The sequence below is a fragment of the Crinia signifera genome, chromosome 3 (genome assembly GCF_055691185.1).
Source record: "Crinia signifera chromosome 3, ASM5569118v1, whole genome shotgun sequence".
Lineage (NCBI taxonomy): Eukaryota > Metazoa > Chordata > Amphibia > Anura > Myobatrachidae > Crinia > Crinia signifera.
In genome coordinates, this window is record NC_139219.1 from 304,566,712 (window position 1) to 304,578,801 (window position 12,090).

The 12,090-nt window shown below is 45.4% G+C and overlaps 1 protein-coding gene across 1 annotated transcript in view; it reads right to left on the reverse strand.

Annotated features, from left to right (window-relative positions):
- NBAS (NBAS subunit of NRZ tethering complex) overlaps positions 1-12,090 on the reverse strand; it is a 540,465-nt gene that overhangs the window by 135,159 nt on the left and 393,216 nt on the right. The window contains exon 47 of the mRNA XM_083178566.1: positions 2,701-2,790. Coding sequence (XP_083034692.1) covers positions 2,701-2,790 — 90 coding nt within the window. The remainder of the gene's footprint in view (positions 1-2,700; positions 2,791-12,090) is intronic.

The following is a 12,090-nucleotide window of genomic DNA, read 5'->3' on the forward strand; positions in this document are numbered from 1 at the left end:
CGCGTCCCCTCGCGGGGCTCGCTCCACTCGCCACGCTTCAGTCTCGGTGGCTCACTGCGCTCGCCACACTATTCTATTCTCACTCCACGCCCTAGTGGATAGTGGGGGTATGAAAAGGTCGGAGGACGTGTACCGCCGCCCCTTGCGGACTCGCTGCGCTCGCCACGCTTCGGGTTCACGTTCATCGCGGGGTGGCGTGAACTACTTTTGGGGGGACATTTCACTGGTCAGGGGGGTTTTTTGGGCTTTCTGGCCCATTTACCATTCTTCCCTATGATGATTTGGGTAAATTGACCCATTTAACATTGTTTCCTATGGGAAATCGGGGTCATCGCGGGTAAATTGAGGCATTTAACATTGTTCCCTATGGGGAAATCGCGGCCATCGCGGGTGGACCATTTAAGCATTTTTAGGCGCACACGACGCGACCGACCCGATTTTTCACTGTTTTCAATGGAAAAATCGGGGGCATCGCGTCGGTCGCGTCGCAGGCCACTAAAATTACCCCCGATGGCCAAGATTTGTGGCCGTGCTAGGAAACAAGTACCCAATTTTGTATACCAAAGCAGGACTTCTTTAAATACCTTCAAATACGGCATTGGTTTCATAGTTTCACCCCCAAACCTCCCCGGCGACATGGATTCCCTAGATTGCTCACGTTTCTTTTCATGTCTCAGTCTGAACGGGGAGGAATTTCTAGATGGTACCGATATTTAATTGAGGAGTTTGGGAAGGTTGCATTCCCCTCACAAATTAAATGGGAGAGGGATATGCCCAACACATTTACTGAAGAAATTTGGTCGCAAATCACCCACTCCTGCTTTAAAATCTCCAAAAACATCAATCACTCTGAAATGTTCTTTAAATTGATACATAGAGCATATCTTACCCCTGCACTATTACATAAGTTCTGGCCTAGTGTCTCTCCTTACTGTTGGAGGAATTGTGGTATGGTGGGAAATATATTCCATGTTTTCTGGGCATGCCCGGCCCTACAACCCCTGTGGCGTGAAGTGTTTTGTCTGATATCAAAGGTATTGCACAGAAAAGTTTGCATGAGTCCACTTCTAGCCCTATTTCATCATCTTCCTGGGGAACAGAAAACCGAGGACAACTATCTCCTGGGCCACATATTGATAGCAGCCAAAGCTTCTATTTCTCAAATGTGGAAGTCAACCTCAATACCTACTCTTAAGTCCATTAAAAGTAGAATTCATAATAATTTTATCTTTGAATCCGCTGGCTCTACATATTCCTCTTTCCCCTCGTCTATACACACGAGGTGGCGCAGATGGGGCGAATATAGGGAATCCTCAGGTCAACCCTGTACTTCAAGTGCGCCATGTGACTTGTCTGTCCTACATTCTCCTAGCTGAATCTCACGCCCAATCGGTTTTTTTTTTGTCTCTGTTGTTATACTTGGCAGCAATATCACACCCTATGAGCTAGTACTGACATGCCTAATAAGTTATATTGTTCACGCCCCTTTTGCTCAATTTATTGTTATATGTGTATAGTCTGTGAATATTATCCTATACCTGACATGTAACTCATACCCCCTTACATACTTTGTCCTTTATACCCCCTCTTCTTAACTATTGTTATTTTTATATTCTATTTTGTTTACTGATAAAAAAAATTCAATAAAAACTAATTTGAAAAAAAAAAGGCGATAAAATGGAGAGTGATAAACAACCAACCAATCAGCTCATGCCTGACATGTCACAGACTGTGTTTGAAAAATCTTAGGCAGGAGCTGATTGGCTGGTTGTTTATCACTCTCCATTTTATCACTTTTGAAATCTAAATGCCGAAATATTAATATTGAATCTGTAGGGTACTACAAGATAGGAAGACAGATTAGTCTAACTGCTTCTCAGCTGCCACCACATTCGCCCGACTTCTAACGTTTCATGGTTCAACTTTGACTTTAAAATGTGAAAATTTCTGTAGACTTAATTTTGCTTCTTTTATCCAAATCTAACCAATAGGAAACCAAATATAATTATTACGCAGTTTCTTTATCAGCTGGTACTATACCACAATTTTAATAGAAGCCCTATTTTATTTATTAACAGTTATTTTATATATAGCACACACATATTCCGCAGCGCTGTACAGAGAATACTTGAACATTCACATTAGTCCCTGCCCCATTGAAGCTTACAATCTATATTCCCTACCACATATACAGTACACACACAGACAATCTATGGTTACTTTTGTTGGAAGCCAATTAACTTACCAGTATATTTTTGGGAATGTGGGAGGAAACTGGAGTACCTGGAGGAAACCCACGCAAGTACGGAGAGAATATACAAACTCTACACAGTTAGGACCAAGGTTGGAATTGAACCCATGACCTCAGTGCTGTGAGGCAATCATGCCAACCATTACACCGTTTGTGCTGCTCCGTACCTACAGTAAGACCAGGGGCCAAATGTAATAGGGTGAGAGTTTCAGAAAGTGATAGATTTTGGGAGAGTTTTCCCATGTTTTTTAAAGCAGCAATCAATTACACTGCAAAACCATGTTGATTTTGCCATGTAATTGATTGCTGCTTTAAAAAAACATGGGAAAACTCTCCCAAAATCTCTCACTTTCTGAAACTCTCACCCTATTACATTTGGCCCCAGATGTGTCTTGGGAAAAATGAGATAAAGTCTTTTAAAACAAGCGCAGCGCATCGTTAGAACTTACCCCCTTTCTGTACTCAGGTGCACCTCTCTCACAACGTTCTCCAAGACTTTCAGAGGATCTTCAATGGCATAAGAGTCTAGGACATCACCACTGCAAAAGAGAATTAGGTCCATGAAAGTCATACAGTATCTCTACAGGTGTCTGGCAGAAAATTCTACTTTTACTATTGTCGCAGCTAATACATCGCAAATGTTCTGTCCAATGTTCCCTCTAATTTTACGAAGGTTGTGTGCGGCAAAAGATTTTGGCTGTGCAACTTTGGAAGGAAATTTTAATTTTTGTGCGTCAATTATATATAACTGAAAAATGACGTTCAGCATTTGTGTTAACTTTACTTAAAAATGATATTAAACATTTAAACATTCAAAACACAGCACACAATGTAGTTATTGGGTGAAACACACATTAATTGAGTCCACAACTGTAAAAAGGGACCACTGCTGCTTTGTGCGCTCAGTTGTAATGTCTGTGCGCACGATTGCCGAGTTGTGTCACATGTCATTTTGCTTGTTTGATCTTCTAAATGTAGCTAAAGTAGTATTAAAAACCACATCACTCTTGGTTAAAGGGAGAAAAAGTAAATCCTTTTTGGATGACATTCCAAAAACAGTAATGTTTAATATATACGTTGGGTGTACTTGGACGATTAGAAGAAAAGTCCTGATCTGCATATCACTCAGCAGCTTAAGGGGGTATTCGATGCCGCTATTTCCGACGGGGGAAATAGCGGCAGGTGACTATTCAATGCGGTCTTGTCTGACAGCATTGAAGAGGCAGATTGACAGAACGGGCATGACCTTGAAAGCTGTCGGGCCCGTTTTGACGACAATGGCTTTGAATTGTCGCGATCACGGGCAAAGCTCGACAATCTACGGCCTTTTACGCGGACACGCCCACCTTTTTACAGATTGGCAGGCGGGACATTGAATCCCACCTGGCCATATGCTGTCGAGCAAAACGAAAACTGGCCAGGGTCACGGCTGTTGGGACGGTTGACAGTCGTGACCCGGGACTGAACACCCCCCTAAATCTGATCATTTGTTAATGAACAATAGACCAAAAGTCTAATTTGCTCTAATTCTCGAGCATCCATAAAGCATTGTCGTTTTATTTACAAATAATATCATAAAATCTAAAGAAAGCAGAATACAAGCAAAGCATTATCATCATTTTCTTAAGGCTGAGTGTATACAGTGTTCAGTATCAAAGTAAACATGTCATGTACACACAGTAATACACCTTGCTGGCACACCCTTATGCCCGGGTACCCAGGGCCATCTTAATGTATAGAAACACTGAGCGGCCAGGCAGCATGTTTGACTAGCCTCCCAGCTTGCATACAGGGACTGCTGACTAGTGGATGGTTGGAGCTATCCTCCAATCACAGTACTGATCGCCATTAACTGTATGGAACCATGTGGAGAGACGGAGCAGTAGAACAGGAGGGGCAGGTTATGATATTTGTTCGGATGGATTCCTGTTAGTGGGGGTAGGTGATCCCAGTGCATTGCTTTTCCAAGGGACTGTAAAGGTGGCTCTGGAGGTCACGCAATCAGTGCTGCGAGGAAGCATTTTCTACCTACAGTACCTCCGAGCCTGCAGCCAGACAGTGATTGGCTGACAGTATTTGATTATTTTTGTTTTTGCCAGAGATAAGGCTTCTACCATTACATTTTTTATTAATGATTTTTGCTCAAAACAAAAATCTGTCCAATGACCTTTGTTACATAAACAATAATAATATGGGTATATGTGCAATAAGTCTAATTTATACTTTGTTCTCAAAATTGAAAAAAAAAAACATGTGCAGGGCCGCCAATAGGGGGGTGCTGTGGGTACAGGTGTCCCGGGCCCGGCCTCTACAACACAGCCCCCAACTGCCTCCGATGCGCTTAGTGCACTGAACCAAGCAGGTCCTGGAGTTCCAGGCTTATTCAACCAAAGACGCTGGCGGGCAATGAGTGGCATCCGGTAGCGAGCTCTGACTGGCACACCAGCCAGTGCTGCATTTTAATTGGCCGCCGGCATCCTGAGTTAAAAAGTAATGCACTCCAGGACCTCCAGGCTACAGCTCAGCGGAAGAGGAGATGGGGGAGCAGGAGCCGTGCTACAGTAAGTCAACTGAGGGGGGGGGCAGACTGGAAAGGAGTCCCAGGCCCCAAAATTCCTGATGGCAGCCCTGACCACGTGCACTGCAGGTGGGGCAGATGTAACATGTGCAGAGAGAGTTAGATTTGGGTGGGGTGTGTTGAAACAGAAATCTAATTTGCATTGTAAAAATAAACCATCGACGTCAGCCACCTTGCCTCCCAACGGCCGGGCAAAGCATGTGCACTGCAGGTGGGGGAGATGTAACATGTGCAGTTATTTGATATCTGTGCAGGGTAAATATCGGCTGCTTCATTTTTACACTGCAATTTATATTTTAAGTTGGAACACTCCTCACCCAAATGTAACTGTCTATGCACCTTACATCTGCCCCACCTGCATTGTATCATGGTTTTGTCCATTTGCAAACAAAATGTGCCCTGCGATAAGGTCTGAATTATGCTCCATTTTCCAACTGTTGCCATACCAACTTTGAATGTGTTGACCTATCAATCTGATATATATATATATATATATTTTTTTTTTTTTTTCATTGTTAAACCTATAATCATCTCTCCTAAAATCACAGTTGAGGGTATAATATAAGAAACAAATTTAGGGATAAATTTACTAAGAAGAAGATTGGAGTTTAATTGAAGATGAGCTGTTGCCCATAGCAACCAATAAGATTCTACTTCTTAGTTGTTTAGCAGCTTAGAAGATAAAAGACCAAATCTGATTGGTTGCCCATCTTCAAGAAAACTCCCATCTTAGTAAATTCACCCCTTGAACAAATGATCTACTAATGGTTACGTCAGGCTTGCCTACCCTCCCGGAACTCCCGAAAATCGGGTCCCCCTCCCGGCTCCCCGGGAAGGTCTGCAATCCTCCCGCATTCGCCAGCAAACCCCCCGCACCTCCCTTCCGTGCCACACTAATTACCGGTTTTCGCTGGTCCGCGGCAAGGGCCAAGACTAAAATGACACAAATCAGGTCATTTTAGCCCCGCCCCCTACATGTGGACCTGCGAATCGCGGCATTTGCATGGATTGGGGGCAGGGCTTTGAGTCATCAGCCTTGTCCCCGCCCCCAGACCAGGAGATCCGTCTGTCCTCTCCGGGCTTCTCCCAGAGAGGCTATTTTAAAAATCGTCAAGTATGGGTTACGTGCTGATGTCCTCTCACAGAATATATAGTCAGCAATATACAGTATAAGATGGAAAAAAACAACAACACAGTGGCCTGTACTTTATCAGACAAATACCTTATGACACGCAGAGGTGCGCAGCCAGCTAACTGGCACCTGAGCATTCACACTGTATAAGCCAAGCATCCTCGTGTGACAAGGACTTAGCGCTTCCCCTGGAATACCGCGTGCCAGTAAATGATGGTGAAGACAGTTTGTCTCAGTGGATGGGATAACGCAACAGCACAAAGCACCCATGTGATTCCATTCCTAAGATAACAATGCTTTCATCGCCGCGGTTATGAATACACATTCTTATTATTATACAAATAAAACAATGCTTTGCTCCGCTAAGGTCAGTGCTCTGTATATTTTAAATCTCTGGCTCTCTGTGTGTATGAAACGTATTGAAATGTGTTGGAGAGAGATTTCTCTTCCGAAGGCCAGACAACAGCAGCCGCGGCTGCACGGTGACTGACACACACTGAAGTGTTTGCCTTAATGGCTGTCATCAATATTCGGAAGTGAACATTTCCTAGTACCATATATTTCTGCTGCTGAAATCAGCCCCGGGAATGTTACAAAACAGAAAATGTTTCAAGGGCTAATTTCCATGTGAAAGAGTGATGAATAATTTAGCTCCAATGTAACAGCTTCCAATGCATAATGAACAAGAAATCTGTATCACACATTTCACATACTACTGTATAAAGATCAGGAGTTTCTTGCTTGGTCTCAAAAAGTGCACCTCTTCCTTAGCGGCGCCGGGGGCAGACATTTTGGGGCTTGTTCAGAATGAGATGTCATTTTATTGTAATGCGCAAATACTCACAAACAGGGATTACCATTGATGATTTCTAACCATCGATGCTACTGCACATGGCCGATGTAGTATAGTTTTGCTGTCGATGGAGGAGAACCAGATGGTTTCCCTCCATCGACGGCACAGCATAACCAAATAGTTTTTTTAATTTCTCAAGGAGCCGGGACACAGAGCATAGCTCCGCCCCTGACACCCACGAAGCTCCGCCCCTGACACACATGAAGCAACCGCCCCCAGGTTTTGATTGGCCCACAGGCCACTCAGTCAAAGACATAGGTAAAGTCATCCATTGCATAGTATGCCACCATCGATGACCGGTTGCACGATTGCCATTGATAACAACCATCAATGGCAATGATGGTGACCCCTACCCTAGACCTGTGACTGCATGCAGCTGGGGGGCACCAGGGACTAGGGCTAGGATGGGCGTGCTGATTGGGCAGTGGGTATGCAGATGCAGCTATAGTACAAGGAGTGTGTAACTGCGCAGACCATTAAAGCATTGTAGATTTATGTAATTATTGATTTGCTTAAATGTTTGATTGAGGCCGATGGAGGATAAATTATGTTAGCATATATTTGGCCAAAATTTGGACCACACCACATCAAAGTGAACACCATAACGGTGGTCTGTGTTCTCCCCAGTTTGTTTTTTGCTGGGCAGCATTTGGATGCATCTGGATATGACACATACAGAACCCTATCAAAGCAGGTAAGCAAAAGTCTATCATGCGCCATCCCCCCCCCCCCCCCCCACACTCCACTGTTTGGAAGGCACCAGGTAGGAGAGGAGCAGGCTGCGAGGCTGCAGTGCTTGCCTTCAGTGGCAGGGTAGGTCTGGATAGAGGGGGACGGTATGACCAGCATCCTCCTTACTGGACGCAGTGAAGATCCCGCCTCTCGGGATGCCGGCAGAATACTGGTGCCACATCAAGACTCTCAGCCAGAAGACCGTGATGGAATCCCCACATTAATGGAGATGCTGCCAACACAGAAATCCTATCTACCGGCATACCAATCGTTCATATACAAATTGGGTTCGAGTTAGGTCGAGCATGTGGGGGTGGGGATAGGGTGTGGGGAGAAAAAGCTAGGCACTTCGGAGGGGGGTTAGGGTACAGGGTGGGAAGGTTGCTTTTAGGCTGTGGGGTACAAAGGCTAGGGATAAGTACTGGCAAGATGGGTTGAGGGGGGTGCCGCAGGGTGAAGATGGGTTTACTTAACGGACCACTGTTGCGATTCCCTCTATCGGGATGCCAGTTTCTGTATTCTGACCACATCCAGTCCGCTGGTCATCCGTATGTATTCCCTTATTATAACAGGCATTGCTAAGACAGGGCGGTCCGGTATAGTGGAGATGGAGGGGCGGCCAATATCCACCTTCCGGTTGGGGCAGCTCCAAGCAATATGCCAAACTGCTCTTGCCCGAAACACAGAGCCAGGGAAATTTTTCCCAGTGGATCACCCGAGAAGTATAGAGTGGGGAGAACACAGTATGGTGCTGGGTACTTGGCTTTAACAAGATGACAAGACCTTGATTTGTCACAGAAACATGTTACGTTCTTCCTATATCACATTTGTAAATGCTCATATACTGTAGCGGCATGAACTGACCCGGCGGGGATCGGGGGATTCACTGGTAGGCCCCGGTGATTTTTGACCCTGCCCACTCTTTAGGTGGGCGGGCCTGGTGAAAACTATTATCCATCGGCCCTCCACCAGGACATTTAAGCACACAGGCTAAACCAGGGAGGGGGACAGAGCTGAGCAGTGTGTGCGGGCACCTGGCTGGGAGTATCAGCAGGCATTTATCTGGGAGCCGGTGCAGGGGAGCAGCGACAGCAGGATGGTGAGCAGCGGCTTGCGTCTCCGCACTGGGAGTAAATAAGGAAGAGCCCCATCTGGATTGCGCTGGGAGGGCATGCGTGCGGACTGATGTCATGCTGCATCATGACGTCACATATCAAAAACCCCTCCCCCCCCCCCACTCTGGGCCCTTACCCTCACAGTCCGACACTGCTCATACAAAATATATTAAATGCATAATAACTGCAGAACACATTGTATATTTACACAAGCTTCAAAAATACATAGAGAATTAGTGTCATATTCTAATGATGAGTTTTTGATTTAAGGCGTAGGGATGACAAGGCACAGAGTGCGCTGATTGCAGCAGGGTTCCTTCCAGCACAAACAGCAGACATCATAAACACCAGGACGAATCAATAACCCCACTGCTGGGTATAGAAGTGAGAACAGACGTGACTTGCTCACATCACCACACGCTGTCTGCAGAATAGGAAGGCGCACACACGGCATCTCAGCCAGGAGACCACCACAGCGCTCATCTATGCCGTCCATAAAGGCCTGGACTCCCCTTTTGTGTTCGCTGTGTATCAAATAAAACAACTTATTTTTGTAGGGAACAGGAATGACTTTTTTTTTTAGGGGGAATCCCGACAGGATAGCTAGGACATAGACAGTGCAGACTTGTGATTGACATTTCTCTTGTGATGGAGGGGGAAGGTCGCTGTTTATGCAGCAGTGATGTAACAGAGACGTCTCCTGCCGCTTGGCCACTCTTGTTACTTACAGGCTACTTTCAACCCATAGAAAACGTGTTTTCTCTCCCGGGCAAACTGGGGATAGGAGCAGAATAATGATGTCTTTATTTTACAGACTGTGAACATGTACAGTAGGGCAAACCCATGCTGCACTGCAGGGGGGCAGATGTAACATGTGCAGAGAGCGTTAGATTTGGGTGGGTTGTGTTGAAACTGAAATCTAAATTGCAGTCTATAATAAAGATGTGTAACATCAGGGGGGCTACATGCTAAAGCAGCCAGTATTTGCCCTCCACAGTAAAAATATAACTCACCCAAATCAGGTGCAAAGGCAGGATTTTGTGAGAGAGGGTTCTGTGTATTATACACACAATGCACACTTTACTTATACTGTACATACACACACACACACACATGTACCTGGGCCCGGTTTATAGGGGGGGACAATCTGATAAGTGGGGGCGTCATTGCTGCCGTGGCTGAGCGTGTACAGAGAGCTGTTCGGTCTGTAGCCAGACAGAGACACAGCTGTCTATGGCCAGTATTCAATGAGAAAAATTTGCCGTGTTTTATGGCGAGTTTGTGCTTTTCTCGTGTTGGACGGAGACTTTTGCTCTCAAAAAGCGAGCAACCCTATTCAACGTGCACTTCTCGCCGTCTTTCTGAGTGATTTTCGCCGTGTCTCTCCGTGTAGCAATTCTCCATCTTTTCATGGAGAAGTGGAATGTGAACTATTAAAATAAAAGTTTTTTTGTTTTAATTTTGGTGTAAAAAAAACAGGAATTTTATTTTGTGAAAGGGCATGCTATTTTTATTCATGTGTTTATAGCACATGAATATATATTTTAATTTAAAAAAATATATATATATATTTTTTTTTACACAACACTTTTATTGGCAAGCTGCTCAATCAGAGGTTGGTCATTCAGGTGCCAACAGGGAGGGGTAAATCTGGTTAGGAAAAAAAAAAAAACAGTTTGTATCCCTATTGCACACTGAATGAGAAATATACATATAATAAATTATCTGATTATTTTATGTATATTTCTCATTCATTGTGCAATAGGGATACAAACTATTTTTTTTTTTACACAGAGCAGCCAGCAGGGGGCCGGGAGCCGAGCCGCTCATTAGATATTCATATATTCACTGCACCCGATCATTACATATGCATGATCAGGAGCAGTGAATATACCCGGTCCCCTGCTGGCTCTGGGGGGGGGCAGCTTGTGCTGCCTGGGTCCCGGGGAGCCCACCTCCCAACCACATACGTTCTGGGGCAGGCAGGGAGACTTCCATCTCCCTGCCTGCCACCGTCCCACGGCTCACTGCCGAGGACGCTCGTCCGCTGCAGGGGTTAAGGTTCACCGCGAGGGGCAACTCGCCCCTCTGACATTGAATACAGGGAGAGCGAGTGGCAGCCAGCCCTCCGGAACACAGCGAGTGTGCAGCAAATCCTAAACAGCGATATTTTACATTGAATACTGCCCTATGTCACTGAATAAAAGAATTCTGACGATCGGGGGGGGGGAAGGGCACTGCATACTCAATTCTTTCTACATTTGATGCATTGGGTGTGGATTATTAAATCCACTATTGGTTGACAGAGAAAATGTCAACATGGGAAAAAGATCGCCAAAGACAAAAGGTCGACACAAGCAATAGGAAAAGGTCAACATGCATTCTGGTCCCATGAGTTCTGTGTCGACATGGAACCACCAACTAGTGTAACGATGGAATGAACAAGTCATCATGTGTAAACTATTGCCATGTAGACCTGTTCCTTGTGTTGACCTTTTGTCAATGTCGACCAACTGACTTTTGGCCTAGAACTAACAACCGGAACCAGTGACATCTGCCCCACCTGCAGTGCAGCATGGTTTTGCTTTTTTTGCTTTACTTACAAACATGAACCAGGCCCATAATGTACCAGGTACTTGGCATTACTGCTCTGGAACCTGCAGCCTGTAGAGTCACCTAGACTATCCATATAATGCTCCAGCACTACACCTTGGTGTGCTCTCAAACTCGGTCCTCAGGACCCCACACAGTACAGGTATTGCAGGTCTCCTCAGAATCACAAGTGGATCTTTTAAAATGTGTCAATGAGTAATGAATGCACCTGTGCACCTGCTGGATGACCTGGAAAACATGAACTGTGTGGGGTCCTGAGGATTGAGCTTAAGAACCCCAGCAATAGGATGCTCTGGAGTGACATTCCTCTTCAGTGTCTCCCCGACAATAAGACCTAGCCCCCCCCCCCCCCGCTGCAACCAGGTGCTGCTAGCATGAAGCCTCTGCTGCCCTCAGCAGTCCCAGGGATGCATTGCGCATGTGATGTCACTGCGCACCTCAAGGACTGAGCGGCGTCTGTACACAGATGGAAGCGGGGTGACTGAGCGGTGGCAGCAGGAAGGCCGAGTGGCTGAAAAACAAGGAAGGAAAGGAAAGCGACAGTTGTGCTTAAAGTATAAGGGGATTGAGGGGCATGATGGGGATAAAAGCAGGACTGAGGGGTTAAAACAAGCCCTACTCCAACAAAAAAAAAGCCCTATAGTGTTTTTTGGACAGAACAAAAAATAAAATAAGACCGTGTCTTATTATCGGGGAAACACGGTAGCTATTGCCCTGCTGCCATGACTCAAATACGGTAAATAGTCGCACCTTTATCTCCATCTAAGGCTTAGTAATTAGCCCCCACAGTCTGTTCCCCATTCCCTAATAACAAAA